The sequence below is a fragment of the Mustela lutreola genome, chromosome X (assembly GCF_030435805.1).
Source record: "Mustela lutreola isolate mMusLut2 chromosome X, mMusLut2.pri, whole genome shotgun sequence".
In the NCBI taxonomy this organism is placed as follows: Eukaryota; Metazoa; Chordata; class Mammalia; order Carnivora; family Mustelidae; genus Mustela; species Mustela lutreola.
The window spans coordinates 36,661,491-36,682,741 of NC_081308.1; the positions used below are offsets into that span (position 1 = coordinate 36,661,491).

The 21,251-nt window shown below is 40.5% G+C and overlaps 1 protein-coding gene across 13 annotated transcripts in view; it reads right to left on the minus strand.

Moving 5' to 3' along the window:
• Positions 1–21,251, minus strand: part of CASK (calcium/calmodulin dependent serine protein kinase) — a 358,718-nt gene that overhangs the window by 10,237 nt on the left and 327,230 nt on the right. For 4 of the 13 annotated variants that reach the window (XM_059158565.1, XM_059158567.1, XM_059158568.1 and 1 more), the window contains 7 exons: positions 20,460–20,528; positions 17,450–17,518; positions 15,998–16,033; positions 14,274–14,470; positions 7,343–7,458; positions 1,030–1,110; positions 848–928 (listed from right to left, as the gene is read on the minus strand). In XM_059158565.1, coding sequence (XP_059014548.1) covers positions 848–928; positions 1,030–1,110; positions 7,343–7,458; positions 14,274–14,470; positions 15,998–16,033; positions 17,450–17,518; positions 20,460–20,528 — 649 coding nt within the window. The remainder of the gene's footprint in view (positions 1–847; positions 929–1,029; positions 1,111–7,342; positions 7,459–14,273; positions 14,471–15,997; positions 16,034–17,449; positions 17,519–20,459; positions 20,529–21,251) is intronic. The other 9 variants (XM_059158566.1, XM_059158569.1, XM_059158572.1 and 6 more) reach the window with 7 other exon arrangements.

Sequence of the window (21,251 nt, forward strand, 5' to 3'; positions counted from 1 at the left end):
CCTCACGGCCCTCTGGGGTGTAGAGAAACCCACGAGTGGTGCTGATGTGGCTTCTGGAAGGCATCGGAAGGCCCTACTGGGTGGAGTCCATCTTCCCATTTTCTCTCCTTGCTCTTACAACTCCTTCTTCTTACCTCCAGCTAAACTCTACCTGTCTGAAAGCTTTTGGGATTCCAATGGTAAACTCTGGAATAACAAGACTAAAACCAGTCTTGGTTTTAGCTACTGTATATCCAGTATCTGCTGGTGTTTCCTGATCCCAGACCTTCAGTACATTCCTGGAATTACTTCAACTTATAGTTGAGGAAACAGAGGGCAAGAAGTTATGAGTAAGACAGAGAAAATAAGGGGAATAAAAATGTTACATATTTTAAATTCTTTATAATAAACAACTGATAGCACACTGGGTTTTCAAAGGGATGAAAGTCAATTAACTTGGGTACGTTTGAGGGGAGCATTGTTCTATCAGAGAAAACTATCCTATCATTCAGATCCATTCTTCTGAGGAATAATTCATCTTAGTCATGTTCATGCCATTCCGCTGGAGAAATCAGGTTATAAACAGGATGAGGAGCCCAATTTTGTTAAAAAACAACAACAAATCACACATGACCTACGTCTGCATTGAGAGAAGCTTGGAAGAGTCTATGGCAGAATGTTTTATAGGGCCGTTACTGGGGGAATGGGTTGGGATTATTGTTAACTAGGTTTTTTATTTGTTTGGCTTTGGATCTTCCAAACTTCCCATAATGAGCAGTTATTACTTATGTAACAGAAAACAGTATGTCAATTACAATATCAAGTAAGTACCAGGAAAAAGAAACGTAAAAAGAGAGACATTGCTTACGTGGAATAGGGTATGCAAACCGATCTGGGTGCTTTGTGATGAGGGTGTTTTTTATGTGTCTTCTCCCAACACCGTGCGCACCTATGTCATTTTTTAAAAAGAAGGTGAAATTGACAATTGTTAATACTCGCAGAATGTTTTGAAGAGAAGTCTAAGAAAGCCACTTGTATAGTCAAGCTTACCTAATAAGACTAGTGTTTTCCTTTTGAATGCTGGCAGTTTTACTACTTCTTCATATGTAACAAGATCTAATTGATCAAACACTAAAATGCAAAGAGTTAGAAGAAAGGTAAATTTACAGGAGTATTTCATGTCCGTCAATGATAATTATACTGGCAGAACTAAAGTTATAGTAAAACCGTGTCTTCAAAAACTCTGAGTCCAACTTCTATCCGCAGCTTACATATAATTTTAGTCCTATAGCCTTTCAGGAGAAAATTCATTTTTAAGCCCATGAAAATGCACTTTAGAACCAGAGGCATCCAAAGATTATGTTGAGCACATGCATAAAAGTCCAAATTCTAAGAGATACTGCATCTCTTGTCATGCGGTATCCAACAAGTCATACAAAGTCATTCAAAACCACATGCTGTTCATATTTCTGCAATTCTAAGAAACCAGCAATACTAAAAAGAAAAAGTCTGCAGACAGTGACCAACATGAATATAGCATGAATGCAACTAAAGTTAACCAAGAAAGAGGCCACTAGATTATCTCTAGGGATGGATGAGAGATGCATGGACAGCTGGTCTTTGAGTTCATGGTTCTTTCTTTCAGCAGAGTTGCCGAAGGTAGCATGCTAGAGTCTTTCAAAGTCAAGTGCTGAAACTGATTTCACAAGCGTTCGCAATCAGCATCCCGTAAGTTTTACTGTAACCCAGCTATCCATTAGATGGAAAGTCTTGGGTATCTTAAGTAGGGGAACATGCTTCCCTGGGTCCCGAACTTTGTCAGCCCGTGTGCAGTAAGTCAGGATGGACAGAATGGAAAGAAGCATGAAGCAGAGTCTGAGCTCGGAAGCCTTTGCAAAAGGAGAGTTCTCTGATCATTACAGACTGAGAAGAAATGCTCCCAAAAATAGTTTTTGGAAACCCGCCTATTAAAAAAAAAAACTGTTACAAAAACCTTCCCAAGAGGATGACCATTCCTGGTGAAGTTCAAGGTAGTCCATTTGAAAATTCTCACAAGAAGGCTAAAATCGCGAGTCAACGTTTCCTGTAATAGTTTTTCTTGTGGTAATATCCAAATGTGGCCAGGCACACACTGAAATATCTTTTTAAAAGAAGGCTCAATAAAGCTCTAGATTTCAGAGGGGTTGAAATAAATTCAATACGATTGATTCTATGGTGCCATAAAGGGATCTGGGATGCTTCAGTCAATCACTAAGAGAAGCTTCTCCCTGAAACAATATGGCCAAATGCTTTTTTGGCTCTCAGCTCAGTCAGCATCTGTGATCTTCCCAGTAGCAAAGAACCTTAAATTGCAAAATAGGATACTCTCGAGTGCAACAGATCAGAGACAAACGAACAAAAGTATCATTCCCAGACTATGTATATATATAAAAAGAAATACCATGTGTTAAAATAAGGGTTAGTGCATGTTAATGGGTATCTGTGCCTTTGTTTCCTTTTGATAGCCTGATTCCAGAAAGGTTCACTCAACGTCTTTAATTCTGTAGCAACAGCTAAAAACCCAAAATGTTTTCTGTGTTTAGAATATTAAACCCCCCCAAATCAAAACGAACACGAGGTTCTGTGCGTGCTCGAGCTGGCTGATCATGATACGGTGATTACAGAGTGTAAGAGTTGTAAAAAGAAAAGCAGGAGTGCTTATGGAATTGGTTTTTATACCCATTGCCCTCTGAGTGAGGTTTCCATCAAGAAAAAGGATGCTTATGAAAGAGGTGCGTCAACAAGCTGATATATTCTAATATAGAAAAATAAACCAGCATCTCTCAAAAGAGCAAGATGATGATGGCACAGGCTTTCGGAATGGCATCCTACCCACTTACAACTTGCCATTTTTTTTTTTTAAACACACATGAGATTGAGTTAGAGATCAACAATCGACACCATGGACAAATGAACAGGTATGTTACACATTGATATCTTAACCATAAACGAGCAGCATGAAGAGGTTACTCTGGTCTAAATGAAATCAGCACATGGTCATAGGATCGAGAAACAATAAGAGTATTTAAAAATAAGACATACAAGTAATATAAGGAGAACACTTAAAGGCTGAACTTTTAAAAGTTTTATGTTATTTGCGGATTTTTTTTTTAAAGGACTGAATGAAAGGAAACCATCAAAAACAAAGAGGCATAGTCACTCAACAGGTTACTTACATGCACAGAGGCCATTGGGAGTAAGACAGCATGAAAAATGTACAGGGGTCATTGAAATATGGCTTTTAATATATTAGTAAAATAAAAGTATAATATGCACAAAAGAAACTTTACCATGCAATATTCTAAACACGAGGCAAATAAATCACATTAAGAAACAAACTCATTTTAATAAAAATCCAATAATATCCTTAAATAAGAGCCAGTAGGTTTTTATTTACTAGCAACATGCATGGAAATCTGGTCTGGGAATAGTTACGAGACACCTTCCTCAAGGAGTGTAGGTGTGGAAGCCTTTTGTTTTTCGGTTTGTACATTCCTGTACTGTTTGCAATGTCAAATCACAGGTGCCTATTACTTTTATTTAAAAAAAAAAAAAGCCAACAGGGCAGTGAGATGATGGGCCACTCTTTGTTGTCTTAAGAGTTCTCTGTATTGAAGAGAAAAAAGTAATAGATTTTTAAAAAACTACTCAACTACTAATTTGTGGTATTATGCATCATTTAAGCATGCCTATGAATGGTACTGTAGAAACCGTCTAGGTTCATGTGTACGTATGTAAATGGACTATCTCAGGATGTTGAAATAGTACCGCTCAGGGCTCTAACAGTTTAAAAAAATGAATTAATGAAGACTGTTTTTCCCCTCAAATTTATGTTAGCAACTTGATCTTGAAACTGATTTTGGAAGTCCTAGGGCTGAGGCATCTCAATGCCTCAAGAGTATAGTTCTAGCAGCCTGATAATGCTTTTTTGCATCAGATTTATGTGGCTAAACGTCTTTTACGTGTTGCAGAAAATGTATTTGCTGTAAACACTATACACACCATAATCAAATCTATTCCCAAGGCTTCAGAAATACTTGCTGGCATAGTTTGCTCATATTATCCTCATTTCCTGGTAAGCTACTCAATATTCATGACACTTTCACGTGTTTAGGTAAGTATTTTCTAGTTGAATCTATTCCATAAATAAGCCTTTAGTATCGATTCCTTGTCTCATTTGGAAAAACTATTAAGTACATTTAAATACTGTAAAAACCTCCCATTAGGAAAGGCCTGGCACACTGGGAGTTCAGGGCTGGGTGTGGCACTCAACGGCCTGCAGCTCCTGGGCCGTGGGCATGTTTGGGTGCATGGGCTGGGTCCTAGGGAACGAGTGTCCAGCCGAAAGGGACATTAACAACCCAGTGGTGCTACAAGTGAAAGGGGGCCTAGTGTTGCCACATTTCTATTTTCTTCCAAGGCAAGATTTTTATGTTAAATATCTGATTTTCAAATGTGATATCTGGTTTTAATTCTTTCAAATGCCAGGTGTGGGGAAAACAAAACTAATTTATTGGTCATATCTAGCTGATAGACTGGCATTTTATAATGTGAGATGTAGGCGACACAGCTTGAACAGAATTCTGCTTTAGCTACACATGGGGACTGTGCCGGTGACAGAAATGGGAATAATTCTAGTATCATCGCTCCTACCAGTTCTAGATATTGACAAAGTTCCCATCTTTCATTTTCATTACAAATGTAAACAGCCTCACAATTTGATGAGAAGATTTGCCTCTCTAAAGCAGGAACCAAGACATACAGCCCTTATTTGGATTCACTGAGGACTATGGGAAGATCCACCCCCCCCCCCACCCCATACTGGACAATCAACTTCTGAAAAAGCCAGAAAGATCCTTCAGAAATATAGTTTGATCTGTGGCCCAGGAGCCCATTTGGCTAGTTTTTGGCATTAAAGAATATGATGAACTTTGAAAGTTCTCATAGCACCCGCCATACTGACGGAGTTCGGTAGTATCTGTTTCTCTCTTTCACGTTGGTCCCTTATATAGGCCACGCCGCGCGTTCGGATGGCCTTACATCATGGCTCGAAGCAGAAGAGCTGATAAAATACCTGACTTCTCTTCCCTGACAACTTCATCTCTTGTCAACTAAAGGTGCCCACTAAGTGAATGGTTCTTCTGGACTTTGCCATGAACAAAATGGAAGGGTTCGTCAGTGCAGGGGAAGGAGACTGAAAAGGTGGCAAGAGAAAGGCCTTGCCAGGCAGCATGCTTCAGATAGTCCAAGAAAAAAGCTGGACACCTTCTCCCGAGCAGAAACACCAACAGGAGAGCTCATGAGTCTTGATTTGGGGTGGGGGTGGGGGGTGCTGATTTTCTGACAAAATTCTTGAGTGAACGTGTCAATGGTTTCTTTGTCAGAATGGAGAGATCCTAGTTTTTTAATCAACTGGCTTCTTATTTTCCCTCACAGCTGAATTAAAGAATATTGGCCAGTTAAATACTTATATCTACATGTCCTCCATTAGAAGAGTATCAAGCTAGTGATGGATTAACAACCTTAGTCAGCCATCAATTTGCTTTGCTTTCTAGGTTCAAATGATAATGCCAGCTATAGCTATACAGCATTTAAAATTATAAAAATGATAAGGTTTTATATATATGTATATATATATGCATATATACATATAAAATGTCAACACATCTTGTGAGCCTGTTAGAAGCTGATGGAAATGAAGATGAGTTGGCAGGAACCACTGACATTTGGTGTTAAATGACATTCTGCTGACATTACTGTAAACGTCTTCAGAAAGTACTACTTGAGCATTTACAATTAACAGTCACTAAATTATGTTTAATCTGCCTTAAATATTTCTTCCTTTTATAAAACAAAACCAAAAAATAAGCCATCATCAGACTAGTACTCTGTGGTGGTAAAGAATCAGAAAGGATATATTTTATTGGAATTAAAAATGGAGTAGAGTGTGGCTGACATGAAGGGAACGACTCATCGTTTAGCTGAATCATATGAAATGAACCCCTGTGGTCACTCACACTCATCCCACGTGATGCAGTATTTCAAAATGCATACTTTTACTTGCTGATTAAGAAATGAATAATTCAGGGGCACCTGGGTGGCTCAGTGGGTTAAGCCTCTGCCTTCACCTCAGGTCGTGATCTCAGGGTCCTGGGATCGAGCCCCGCACCGGGCTCTCTGCTCAGTGGGGAGCCTGCTTCCCGCCCCACCCCCCACTGCCTGCCTCTCTGCCTACCTGGGTTCTCTGTCCATCAAATAAATACATAAAATCTTTAAAAAAAAAAGAAATGAACAATGCAGAGTTTGTAAATAATCTTCCCTGGTGGATGCTAGTGACGTGTTCTAACATTCTACAGACAGAAGTGTGTTTTATATTTGTCAGAAACATTACACTGTCAAATTGGGTATGCATGACTGCATTAATTCAATTTTTTTTTTGGCCACATGTCTGATTTTTGGAGTCATTTCTGAAACCTTGGGAACTAATCTAATGCCAATATTGGGGCTTGCAATTCCTCAGAACAAGTCCCTTATAAAAAGGGGTCCTACTGAGAAGTTACTGAAAAGAAGTCATTCCCAGCCTCTGTATCAGAATGCACTTCCTTTAGCTTAACTTACATCCTGTGAGTCTTCTGGGAATTCTACGACAAGGACAGACCATGCTTTTTTGGCATTACAAGCGAATATTTTGACTCGGATTGAACGCAAGTTTTCATATAGACAAACAGCATGAAGGGAAGGCCGAGATCGTGCTCTTGGTCTTTTCGGAGCCAGGAAATAACTGGCGGGGTAGGGGGAAGACAACTAGTCACAGGAACCGACCAACTGCCCTTAGTATCCAATGGCATCTGTGTTCCTTCGGCCCAATCGCCGGGCCCTTTGCGGCACGGCTCTGTGAAGAGCGTCCGTCTGCCCTTAGCAATGTGCCACAGGGCCGTATCCAAGGGCTAGAGAGGAGGCAGGAGGGAGGGATATTAGCTCAAGATCACTCTCAGCAAGGAGGCAAGGGTCCTCGTGACTCCGCAAACCCTCAAGCTCTCATTTCTCAGGGGAGGACTGAACGTACTGGGTCCTTTTAGTTCCGGAGAGGACAGTGCTATTTCCAAATAGCACTGTCTTCCTATGAAGCAGAGCTCTGTCAAAGAGCTGGCAAATGACTGACATCAGAGTCGCAGGTAAGGGTTTCATGCAGTTTGGCAGGCTGATGAGGACCTCGTTGGGTGGGATTTTTGGTGAGGACTCAGACGACCGAACTGAGATGTGAGCTCTACCTCTGTCTTTGCCAGGTTCACTTGGCCTCAGCCACACTCGTATGTTTCCCTACCTGCATTGTGCTTTGCCAAGTATTTATCTTTGTACTGCTTCTTCTTCTTGCCAAACCAAGTACAGCTGGCCTGCTGCTCCTGTTTGGTTTTCTCCATGGCGATGCAAGCGACTCGCCTAGCAGAGAGAGGGAGAGAGAGAGAGAGAGAGAGAGAGAGAGAGAGAATGAATCTCCTGTAAAGTTGTATACTGACAAAAATCACTCATTTGAAGACTTGCTATAAGCCTGCATGAACATACTCCTCACAGATCTTTCAAGATAAAGCTTGTTCTTTGGTTTTCACAACAGTTTCCTGGAAATGTTTTAAAAACACAGGCTTATAATAAAATGACATTGCATTCCTGGGGCACCTGCTAACTGATAACACAGCCAGCAACCTAAACTCATGGCTGTGGCACGAGGTGGAAAGAGTATGGGATTTTGAACTCAGTCTGGTTAGACTCTTGGCTCTATCACTCATGACCTTGGGCCAATCCAGTGTTAGGTGCTTTCCTAGGAAACATACATGTATTAACTCTTTGATCTTTTTAACAACACCTGAAATCGTGTCACCACTTTATAAATGGGTCAAAGGACTGAAAGGTTCAGTAATTTGTTCCAAATCACACAGCTCAGGTGGGACGGTGAGGTCGGTCTGAGAATAGAGCCCACGCACTTGGCCAGGACATTTTGTTGCCAAGTTTTCACAGCCTCTTGGATGGCTGTCACAAAGGATTAGAACAAAAAAATGTAAATAATGTCCCCAGCACAGTGGTAGGCAAGGTAGATGATTAATAAACATTCCTGTAACTACATGGCAATTCTAGTCTAGGGAAAAACACAAATTAAATCCACAGAATTATAATCAGAGAATTTTAATTTTCTCCTATGTGATTATAGTATTCAGCAAAAATGTTACTAAAAAGTTCCTCCCCTTAGGTTTAATCTAAGAAAATATTTGTCTTCTGGGATATTGCCACAGGTGGTTTTTGTTTAATGATCTTGCTTGTGGGCCAACCAGGGGTCCCTGAGTGAGCCACATACAAGGAAAATCCAAAATCAACATCAGAATGACAAGCAATTTTCAATGAGGTTGTACAGATTTACACCCCCACCAGCGGTGCGTGAGAGTACCTGCTCTTCCACTTCTTTGTCAACTCTTGGTAGTATCAGTCTTTAATTTTAGCCACCACAGTGGGCAAGTAATGGAATCAGGCTGTGCTTTGAGTTTGCATTTCACGGATTATTAATGAGATTAAGAACCTTTTCACAGGTTTATTGGATTTCTTCTTCTGTACAGTGTTTAAGTCTTTTGGCCATTTTCCTTTTCTAGTTATCTTTTTCTCATTGATTTGTTGGAATTCTCTGTGTGGTCTGGATATTATACCCCTGGGGGTTATACATGTGGCAAATGCCTTCTTCCATTTTGTGGTTTGCCTGTTTACTCTTCCTGTGGTATCTTTTGATGAATATAACTTAGTTTAAGTCAAATTTAGCCATCTTTCCCTTTCTTTTTTTTTGGCATGTTAAGAAATCCTTCCTTGTTCCTGAAGACATTCTTCAATATTACTTTCTCAAGGGTTTATAGTTTGGGCTTTCATATTTTGGCCTTTAATACACTAGAACTGATTTTTGTATATGATGTGAAATTAGGGGCCCAATTTCTTTCTTGTCTTTTTCCCAAATGAATACCCAATTGTTCCAGCATGACTTATGGAAAAGACTATCCATTCCTCACTGGTGATTATTTATGTATGGGAGTGTTTTGGGATTCTCTTCAATTGGTTTATTTGAACATCTCTATGCCCATATCTTATTATCTTAATGACTATAGCTTTATGGTATTAGTATCTGGTGGAGCAATGCCTCCCTCCTTATTCTTCTAGAAGAACATCTTGGCTATTTCTGATTCTGTGCATTTCCATGAAAACTTTAAAATTAGCTTGTCAATTTCAAAACCAATCAAGATTGCATGGAATCTATGAATCAATCTGGGAGGGAGACATCTTTATAACACTGAGTCTTCCAGTCCATGAATACAGTATATCTCCGTTTCTTTATGTATTCTTTAATGTCACAATAAATGTTAACATTTTCCTTTGTCTTGAACATCTTTGTTAGATTTGCTCCTAGCTTATTGATTAAACAAAGAGGTTATACAAATGGTGTTTAAAAAATTTTCAAACAGAGACAAGAGTAGAAAGTAACGAACCTCAAATACCTACAACCCAGCTTGAATATTTACTAACTCCTGGCTTGTACTATTTACAACTTATCCACCCTAGATTATTCTGAAACAAATCCAAGTTTATATCATTCCCTCCTTAAATATTCTTAAGTTTCTCTTAAATCTATAGGTTCCCTCTCTCCTTTTCCTTCTCATAATTTATTTACTGTAAAAACGGGTTGGTTGTCCTATAGTTTCCAATTCTGGATTTTTCTGATTTCATCCCTGTGGTGTCTTTAGTAAGACCCCATCTTTTACATTTCTTCCAAATAGGTAGTTAGATCTAGAGGTCTCGTCAAATTTAACTTTTTTTTTCCAAGATACTTTATAGTATTAAGGTAATACAGGTGGTGTTATGTATGGTATGTAAAAAAATTTCTATTTTCTCAGGGCACCTGGGTTACTTGGTAGGTTGAATGTCCGACTCACGATTTCTGCTCAGGTCATGATCTTGGGGTCCTGAGATCGAGCCCCAGGCTCCCTGCTTCTCCCTCTCCCCTTCATTGTGCATGCAAGCACTTTCTCTCTTAAATGAATAAATAAATCTTTAAATTTTTTTTATTTTCTCTTTTCTTGCTGGTAAATAGAAATTGATTTTTGTATATTGATTTTATACCAACCATCTTGCTGAACTTTCATATTAATTCTAATGGTTTATCTATAGATTCCTTTGAATTTCTACACACAGAAATGTATCACCAGCAGTATTTTTTTCCTTTCCAGTAGTGGTTGCTGTAGGTTTATTGTAGATGCTCTCAATTAGGTTAAGGAAGTCCCTTCATTTGTAAGGGTTTTAATCATGAGTGGATTTTCAATTCTACCAAGTGCTTTCCTGGCATCTACAGATAGAACCATGTGGATTTTCTTTAGTCCGTTAATGCAGTGGATTGGCTTGATTGGTTTTCAAATGTTGAACCAACTGTACATTCCCAGTACAGACTCCACTGGGTCAAGATGTATTATCCTTGTTATATATTGCTGGATTCAGTTTGCTAATATTTTGCTGAGGACTTCTACATCTGTGTTCACGAGGAAGCCTCATCTGTGGTTTTCTTGAATTGCCTTTTGTGAATTTTGGTATCAGGGTAATGCTGGTATCACGAAATGAGTTGAGAACGGTTCTTTCTCCTCCAAGTCTCTTATTTTCTCTTGTTCATTGAGCGATTTTTTTGTATTCTTTTATTTTTTGGTTAGGAGGAGAACATTTATTGGGAAATACTGTGAACGCTCAGCAACAGCATCACAGTCAGTCTCCGCATATTACCTAAGTGGCACACAGAGGAGACTGATGAAGCCTTCGCTTTGGGGCTTCTTCCAGCACAAGCCAATCCGTGCTGTAGCCATAACTATGGCTTCTGTGAGACACAGGATCTTTGGAAGCATAAACAAAACTGAGGGCTTTTTGACAGGTTAAAAGAGACAAAATCCTGACTCCGTAAAGCTCATGGTACGGTCTACAGACTATCTTACAACCCATGTTTCTAAGCTTAAGGAATAAAAGTAAAAAGTTCCCAGTAAAAATCTGTGGTGTGGCTATATGGGATGCAGTGACAGAGGAACGAAACCGGTCTTCACCAGCCACTCAGGAAATGACTGCTATTTCTTTTAGCTCTGTAAGTGCAGGAAAACTGGTAGGATTTAGGTCAACCTGGAGGGAAATTTCAAACACACACTTACCATTGTTATTGCTCACTTGGACGAGGGTCTGGTAGACAAGGGGAGGGATGACACATTCAGGGACTCAAAATATATCAAAGGACTTAACTGGTGTGCCCCATCAAGCATGATGAAATTTAACAAGCATAAAGAAGGCATCTGGGTCCACAAATGATTGATTTCTCATTGATGGGATGTGAAAAATGTCACTTGGTAAGAACACCCATGAACCAAGATTTTGGGTCTGGCTGATAGTATTGTTTCAAGTCTTCCTCACTGCTGGGAATGCCTTCTTCTACCTCCGCTGTCTGACTCAGGCCTCAAGACACATGGTGCCCAGTGGGGCCCTTCCTCATCAGTCCAGCTAGAATCCCTTTCTCCCTCTTCAGTTTTTGTACCTTTACTGAGTTTGTTTTTTTCATAAGTTGAACATGTTTGAAGTATACAGTTTGGTCACTTCTGCTGTTCGTGTATGTTCTTCCCTCTCTCCTCTGGATCCCCAGGCCAACCGATGTCAGTATAGTTTTCTGGAATTTCATATAAATAGAATCATGCAGTATATTTTCTCTCTCTCTCTTCTGCCTGGAAACTCAGCAGAATGATTTTGAGTCCTATCCAGATTGTGGGTGTCAGTAGTTCACTCCATCATTTGTTCATCTGTTTACCTGTTGGTGAAAACTTTGGAAAAATTTTAGCCTTTCTAAAAGGTGTGTCGCCATTGAGGTTTGGTTACTACGTGTTTTGTCCTTGGCAGTTCCTTCTGGTTCTTCTTCAAATCTGCCATGCCGTTGAGAGTTTCCCTGTTCTCTAAAGATATTTTTCAAGATTATTGATTTTAAAATATAGGCACAGTTGTTTAAAAACCCTGCCTCCTGATTCTCCTGTATCACTTGGAGTGGCTTTGTTTCCGCTGCCTGTCATTTCAGCAGGGCCTCTGTTGGGTCTGGTAGGCAGGTCCTAATTGTTTTCTTCTGCGACTGTGGGTTTTTTTTTTTTTTTTTTTTCTGACTTGTTGGTCACTGCCCTAGTAAAAGTTTATGTTGGGGGTGGTGGTGGTGAGGAAGGGCTCTAGGATGAGGCCTAGCATTAAGTGTTCTCCACCAGAGACTTTCTTTTTGTCCGTAACAGATATAGGGAAGTCCTAACAGATATAGGGAACTACTATTAGTAAAAAATGAGGCCTCAAATCGAGTGTAAGGTTGGAAACCCCCGGCCGTCCCCGACGATGTCTGTCTGGGCACAGAGCTATTCAAGGCGAACTAGCGGCCACGATTTTTTCAGGGAAATTTTGTTTTCCTATTATTCATGTCTTCGGCTTTGCTCAGTGACAAGGCAGCCTTCTCTCCAGTCCCCAGACGTTGGAGGGCAGCAAGGGCACACTTCTCTGCTTGCTTTTAACCTGAGGGCAGAGCCTCTGCGGGCCTGACAATGGGGGAGCAGGTCTCCTAACAGAACCCCTGCTTGTACAGGCATTAGGTCTTAACCTTGGTTCTCTGGCAGAAGAGTTTTCAGTAACAGACGTTTCTTCTTGGCAATATGGGCCAATTCACTGCTCTATTTTCTATCACTGTGATTAATGGCTTTCATATAAAAACTCGTCACTGAGTTGCCCGATGCCTTTTTGGCTAAATAATGCTTTTAAGGTAATTTTCAAAAACATACTTCTGCAGCACTTTTCTTTCTTTCTTTCTTTCTTTCTTTCTTTCTTTCTTTCTTTCTTTTTTTCTTTCTTTTTCAGCAGGAGGATTGATTCAGATAACCTAGTCCTCATGATAGGAGACAGGGAGCAAATCTGCTTTTCCACTGCCATTTCTCAGCATTCTTCCAGAGGAGTCGGGTGTTCTAGGTGTCCGTGAAACAGGATTTCTACACATGATCTGACTAGGGAGAAGAGGTCTGGAATCCACATAATTCTTTTTAAAAAAATGTTCATATGGCAGGAGGCTAGACCACATTTTGTAAGACGTAAATGTCACTAATGACATAATAACATCATCATGAAGGTGACTCAGAAATCACTTCCGTCCTGCCAAAGCTTGGACTGTCCCTTGAAGATGGGGCCGTGAGTTGGAAGGCTGTCTGCCGCTTCCTCTGGAGGCGCCTGCGCGTCCCCGTGGAAAACGATGGCACGTGAAATTCTTATCCACTCCAACATCTAAACGTAAGAATATTTCTGGAAACATGGGATAGTGATGGAGGCAATCACGCAAAGGAAATTAACTGAGAAATCTCTTTAGTGAGAAAATAGTTCTCAGTGTCTGTGGACTCAGGTACCTCTGGGGTCTTTTAGCTAGCTTCCAGGATTTGGGGACCAACTGCCCCATTGCCTAATGGTGGCTATTTTTGATCACATGAAACAAAACTCAGATAGAAAGTGATCTCTTTGCTAGATTTCTCATCTATTGCTAAAGTACTGACGGAGGCAAAATCACCAGCATCTTTCAAAACACAGCTTAAGTAAGCGAACAGTAACAGTGGCAGAAATAGATTTTACTAAAATACATAGTAATTTGGGACTCCTTTCCTCTCAGTTAAAAGTGGCATTGAAGGGGCGCCTGGGAGGCTCAGTGGGTTAAGCCTCTGCCTTCAGCTCAGGTCATGATCCCAGGGTCCTGGATCGAGTCCCGCATTAGGCTCCCTGCTCAGTGGGAAGTCTGCTTCTCCCTCTCCCTCTCCCTCTGCACCTCTCCCCTGCTTGTGCTCTCTCTCTCTCTCACTCTGTCTCAAATAAAATCTTTAAAACAAAACAAATTGCAGTTCTAAAAGGACTGACGCAGCATGTGGGAATGGGGGGGCTCTGCTAAGGGGCCAGGAGGGGACTGCGTCCTGCGACCCGAGGCTAGCCACTCAGCCTCCCTCTAGACTTTCCTCTCCTTTTATGTAAAGCCAAGACCTGACTCCAAGCAGGAATTTGCTAGATGCTGAGGATTTAGAGTTCTTGGATGAACCATCTGAACTTTGTTTGGCTAGCGGAACAAGCAGGTTTTACACCATAAAACAGCAGGTTGACAAACGGATGGTCGGGGCTTTGTTCTTATTGTAAAACAAAACAGAACAACAAAAACATACCATTCCTGAAGTTCAGGAGAAGGAATGAGACCCGCGGTTCCATTTTTGGAGTTTTCCAGTTTACCCTGCCACCAGTTGTGATCGTCCTTACTAATAATCTGGATAATGTCACCAACTCTGAATCGAATGCCAGCTTCTTTGCAGGGGATGAGGTCATCCTTTGCTGGATCGTATTCAAATTGTGCTCTTACATAGATCTATAAAACAGGAGTTTGTGAGAAGGGCTGCCAAGGCGATGTGAAAGGAAACAGCTCTAACATAATAACCACACACTAACACTTACAATACGAACAAGACACTAGATGGTGAAGCCAAATGAGGCATGGAGATAGGACACCGAACTGCTACCACTACAAACGAATGGGCGGCCTCTGGTGTGTACAGGTTCAAGCCTCTGCTGTTCTTAATTGTTTAGTAAAGATCAAGACTTAGCTTCTGCTTTTACTGTAACAGACTAGTTTTCTAATTATAGAGAGGTATGCTTTCCATTTTAAATCTGCATGTATTTAGCTGATGTTATGGGCACGTTATCTGTCACGATCACGTGGCAGCCTTTACACCAGATACACAGACATTCAGGGCAGGTTTTAACCTCAAAGCAGCACGTGACACAAAAGCAGCAAGCACTGTGTGTTGGTATCTTGCTGTAAACTGCCTACAGGACAGCCAGTGGTGTGGCTACACGCCGCTGATAAACTGAAATGTAAAGTGCTTTTAAAGCATTTAAAAAATTAATCGTGTTACTGAGCTTTCAAGAAAGATTTTGGCTTTGTATCTGTATTTTCCTCTTCTTAGAGAAGAAAAATGACAAGGGGTTATCATACAGCAGCATTGTACGAACCACTGTATTTCTAAATGCTTTAAATAAGGTGATGGATATCTAATGTTGCATCACTTATGTGGTCTTAAGAACAAACTATGGGGGAGTTCTGTCAGGTGCCAATTTACGTACACTTGAACTTGGATGCCAAATTCCAAGAAAATTCCCCATAAAATTCTATCTCTTGAAATTAAATTTGAGTATTAATGTTTCGGTCACTGTAAAACCAACCTGAAGGCTTTGGAACTACTGTGTGATTATTCTGTTCAAGTTTCCTTGTCAGAAATGCAGCCTGTAAAATTACTAGGTCTCTGCCTCTGCATCTGAAATGCATACTCTTAGAGTGGGTGGCACACCGGAAGCTGCCTGCTGGTGACAGGCAGCGCGTCACTTTCCCCAGGTGACCCAACAGAGGCATACTGGGATGCAAAGCCAGGATGTGGTGAGCTTTCATCGTAAATGGCTTTTAGATACCCACAAGCAAGTACAAATTAAGAAAAAGCCTTAAAATTTCAGAAAATTACTGATTAAACATGGTCGTCAGCACATATGCTTTAGTCATTCTTAGAATTCTAGGAGTTTTGTGACCCTTAACAATTTTTTTCCCAACTCCAGAGGCAGGCCTGTAAGACCACCCCCCCACCCCAAAAGGCTGAATTCTTAAACCATTAACACAAGGTTATCAGGTTGAAATTACAATAACCATAACAGCTACAAAGATATGAGGAAAAAAATCCTTATAGAAAATTAGTCACGTGTAATGTGTTAAAATGAAATGGTACAAGCTCTCAATGCTTAAATGTTATGGTCCAAAATGCAGACATTATGGGATGGAAAGGGTTAATAAAGGATTGGCTATTCGCAGCTCAGTTTAGAGAAGTTTCTATAGAGGATATCTATTCACCTGTCGTCCTTTTGGTTGGGTAGTTGATGGCAAGTCCTGTAGAATAAAGCCAACCCAGGAGAAAAATTTTCATTTACTTTTCAAGAGTACAAGGTAATTTGTGTGTTCTGTTACAATATGGTTAAAAAATGAGCTAGATTTCAGTTGTAAAGAGATCACAAACATTATTCCATTTCTCAGAAATGTTGAGTTATCGAAAAAAAATCAAACCCAGGCCACTTAGCAGCAAGCTGAGGGAAGCAGGTAAGTTTAAGCAAGAGAGAAAATATGTTCTTAAGAAACAACTCAGCATCTTCAACACAAAAGCCACTATGAGTGAAACAGCCCTATTAAAAACAAAAAGAAAACCCCAAACGTAAAAGAGCCGTTGCCCTTTTCAACTTAGTCACTGCAATTGTTTAGGTTTTGAGGAATTCCATGGCTATATGGATTTTGACCATCTTTAAAGTATTACATGTTTAAACTATTAGAACGAATTCCATTGGTAGCCTATTTGGAAGTTAAAAACAAAGGTCGTTAGGAATTTTCTCCTATAATTTCTCTTAATGATATCATTCTGTTTGAGATGATCTCTAAATTATTGACAATTTTATCGACTGAAGACAGTTGATGTGTTTTTAAAGGGCATGTGGACAGCAAATGAGCGATACTGCTGCATTTAGTAAAACTCGCAGTACAGTTCAACAGCAATATCAGCAACTTAAGATTTTGTTACCCTGAAAGATCAGACGCTTGCACCTTAAGTGCTTCCGTTTAGGTAAATGAAAAACAATTCTTTTCATATTCCAAAATGAATAGTTCTGAAAAAAAAAATAGTCAAATTCCAAGTTCAAGTCAAAATATCAAGTACTTTGTGTTAAAGATGTGATAACAGCGTGGCTTAAGTGCAGTTGGAAGCCAGTTCCTTTTGCTTTTCATATCCAGGCAAGGCTTATAATTCACAAAAATATGTGCACGGACCACAATAACAGAGGGCACACCAATTCGTAACGTAGATAGCGGAAACTAAAACAGGTTGCTGATATCACTCAGAATAGACAACTACAAAGCCCGAGAATACCCAGATGCCTACTCTGCAAAATCCTTAAGTTTCTTCATCTTTCTCCAATTAAAATAAATTTAGAAATTTCAATAAATTGCCATTTAGGATATTCTTTGGGTAAGTAAGTCTGAGCAAAGTCAGAGAGGCGCCCGTGGGGTGACCCAGAAATATTTTGAGCATGACCAAAGCGATCTTGAACTCCAGTTCTTCCAATTTAACTAATTAAAGGGATTTTTCACGAGAAGAAAATGTTGAAAAGATTTTCCAGGAGTAAACTGCATTGTAGCTGTAGTAGCCTTGTATATCGGCAGAAGACAATATTTTCCACTGAACACATGTAACTATAACACTCATGGCAGGTGGCACCAACAGAATTGTCACACTTTGCTGTGTGGAGCTAGAGTTCTTACCGAAACAGAATTGTTAGTGCTGCTATGACCATTAGCTGGGGACTGCCTGGAAGTGGAGGGGGAATCTCTCTGAAATAAGACACAAGGTTCATTAACACAGAACACTGGCACAGACACAGAGATATTCACATTCACAGTTACAACCACAATCGGACAGCCGTTTCCTCTGAGGTTTTTTCTTTTCTTTTCTTTTCTTTTTTTTTTAGCTGTAAAGGTGCTATACTGACTTACGTGCATGATTTCACAGAAGTATGAAAAATTTTTTGCAGTTGGAAGATTCACATATTGTATGCGATGACTGTGTCATTCGTTAATAATTTCTCTCCTGTCTCCAATACTCTAGAACCTTGGCTGACTTTAAGTGAGACCCGGAAAAGGGAATTGATATTAAAATCCAATAAAATCCAATTAAAATCCTTTTGGACTGTAAAATGAAATATTACTGTACACTTATTGTGCTGAAGATCTCAACTGCCTAATTTTTTATTCAAAATTAGGTTGAAAAGTACTTAATAGTTTTTAGGTACCTCAGTGTCAAAAATTACTGAATGACTCATTTGAAGTAAAACAAATCTAACTCCTCCCCACCCAAAAAAAACTTCTCATGTTGTAATCACCTTGGAGTCTTTCCAGGACAAATATTACTAATGAGGGTAAAAGATAGACATCCACAAGAGAAGAAACCTTTATTCTTTAGATCATTTTAGGAGACTGATTAAAACAATAATCTCATGGCGCACCTGGGTGGCTCAGTGGGTTAAGCCTCTGCCTTCAGCTCAGGTCATGATCTCAGGGTCCTGAGATCGAGCCCTGCATCAGACCCTCTGCTTGGCAGGAAGCCTGCTTCCCCCTCTCTCTCTGCCTGACTCTCTGCCTACTTGTGATCTCTCTCTGTCAAATAAATAAATAAAATCTTAAAAAAAAACCAACAATAACCTCGAGCCTCTAAAAATATTACACTTCTGGCAAAAGTCCGAGGAGGCACAGCCACTCTCCCTAGATCTGTCGTACTCAGTCACAGTCCTCTCTGGGCTCCATTCCCTTATTGTCCAAATCAGCTTTAATGACAAGCATAAAGAGAGGAAGAAAATATGCACTGTACCATTTCTGGTTTAGTGGAGTTCTCTGAAACCTTTGAGATATACATGTCTGCTCAAAAGACATTTGTTTTTTCTAGAAGATATACAGAAAACTTCTGGAGCTTGTTAGCTTTTTGAGTAACGGGCTCCCTTAGACGAGCATTCTTGAATGCTCACGAGCAGATTGGTTTCTAGGTGCCACCCCTAGGGAAGCAAGTCAGCGGGACCAGTGTGAGGGCAGGGTCTCCCCTCTTTTGCCCGGGGAATACTGATGCGGGTGGCCAGAGAGCCCTTCTTTAGGAAGTACTGCCCTAGCTGGGAAGAGTCCAACCACAGGCTTGAATCCTGCCAGGGCACCAGAGTGTCAAACAGGGTGGGGGTAGGGCTAGGAGGAGAGTATCATTTTTCCTACTATTCAGAAGTAAAGAAGGTAAGGGGGGGTTCTTCTGACTCAAGTGTAGAATTTGTATGTATAATACTGGTCCCACCCTAAAACTAGTTCCACCACTTAAAAAACACAGGAGAAACTTGTATCTTAATAACTAACAATATCCCTTAGTTAGCTAAGAAAACACAAGTCAATCGTATTCATTAAATGTCTTCAATGCTGACAAATGGTATGAGGACCACCTACGATGTCAGAATATTGGAATGCCTCACATGAGAGGTGTGTGTGACATTCTCTCTTCCCTGGAAGATTTGTGTTCTAGGTTACAAATTACAAAACTATGAATCCTGGAGCAGAAGTAGCTCTCTGTTTTCTTTTGAAATACAGTATTCACTGAAGTTCCATAAAAAGCCACCAAGAGGAGCTCAAAACCTGATAGAACAGAAACCCCAACTGTCACAATGCACTAAAAAATATCCTTGACCAAACTACAAATTCTTAGACATATCTTTGATAGGTTCGGAAAGCAAAGCCTCTGAGTTTGCTTGGGAGATCGAAGCCTTACTAGGGTCTGGAAGAGGCACTGCAATTTCTCCCTCAACTTCTGGGTACGAATTCAATTTTCTAGATGAGTTCCAATAAGTTACTTGTCAGTCTTGAAAATCATCTGTAGGAAATATGTTCTTCCTACCGAAGTACACAGACTTGGGAGATGCAATGTAAAGGATCAGCTTCAAATAATTATGCTCGAGCTGAGTGTGCAATGACTGAAGGGTGACAGACCCTTCATGCCAGCCTGTATTTCCAAATACAAAAAGAATAGATTTTGGAATCTCATTTCATGACCGACACGAAACTGGATAATATAGGTCGCAGAGCTACAATTTCTATATGATACACCTACCGTGAGAAAGGAACCTTGGGGTTGTATTATCCTAGAAAACTTACTTGCTTATGAATCACCAAGTGTTCCAAATTGAAACGATTTCACAGAAGGTCACAAAAGCCTCTACTCCTCTCGGAAAGTCAGTTATCAACTCCTCATGGACTTAACATCTGTCCAGGGACTTGTCACAGTTTTTTTTATTTTTTTTTTAAACACCTCGGTCTTAACAGAAATAGATCACTTCTCAAATTCTTGGAAAGAAGAACTATCTGTGTGATTTCTTAATAAGGGAAGTGAATGTACTTCCTGGAAATATTATTGCAATTATCTTTCTTTTTTTCCTCAGAGACTCCATTTGTTATTAAGCCTTCTGTCATTACTTGGAGCTCCTCGAGATTTGGCTGCCCTTCCAGCCTGCAGACAGTTAAAGTGCTGAGGAGTTCCCCATGGAAGCAGGGCCGAGTAGGTGAATGGAACCTACTCTGTTCCGTTATCTTTGTTGTAAAATTGGTGTGCAGTGATCAACAGCACAGGCAGAAACAATTTCCCAGAAAGCCAAAACATTCAGCCATCAGCAGACAGTTAGTTAAGAACCCAGAGGAGACAGGGGTGGCGGGGGCGGTGGGACGGGGCGGGGGGTCGCGCTGGAGCCATTACCTCACAGGACGATGACTGAGTGCGGTAACTTGGCACTATCTTGAAGGTGATACTCCCCCGCATTTCCCGCTGGAGGGGGAAGAAAGGAGAGCTTGCTTAACACACAAATGTTGCACACAAAGACATGTGAGAAACCACTTGAAATGGGGGGGGGATTAATGTAAGCCAGCTGAGCACGCAAGGGCCTTTTAAATGAAATGGAGTTAGAGGGTAGGGGCTGCTCACGGGAGACACCCTTTGAAGTCAAGGCTGACTGCCTTGTTCGGGCGGCAGCAGTGGAACAGACCCCCCTCGGTTCCCTTTTCATAGACACACAGAAACTTCTAAGTGCTTTTCGAAAGTAAGTATGAACTGAGCCAGATGACAGAATAAGTAATTACACAAAGACGGTATTTGGTCTGCTACATGATGATGGTGTACTCCATTGAATTTGCTTTTTCTTTCATAATGCTGGCCGTACGGTTTTTGCTATAGTGAGTTTGTGTGCTTATTTCACACTTAAGAGATATTCATAATGTGTGAGGCCACTACACTGTGGCAGGAAGATGGCTCAGGACCAGAGGTCCAAGACTTCTGCCTCTGTTCAGTACGACAGTGAACATAGGTCAGGGACCGTCATTCTGCTTTTTTAATAAAAGGCCAATTGTGAACACAGATTTTGGCTATGCGCGGTCAAAAATAGCCAGGTCTACTATGTTTTTCCTTCCCTCTGTGCTGCAGAGAAATCCAATACAGCAGGCTATGACTCAGCTGAACAGAACAAGGCTTCTGACATTGCTGATGTCAGCAGAA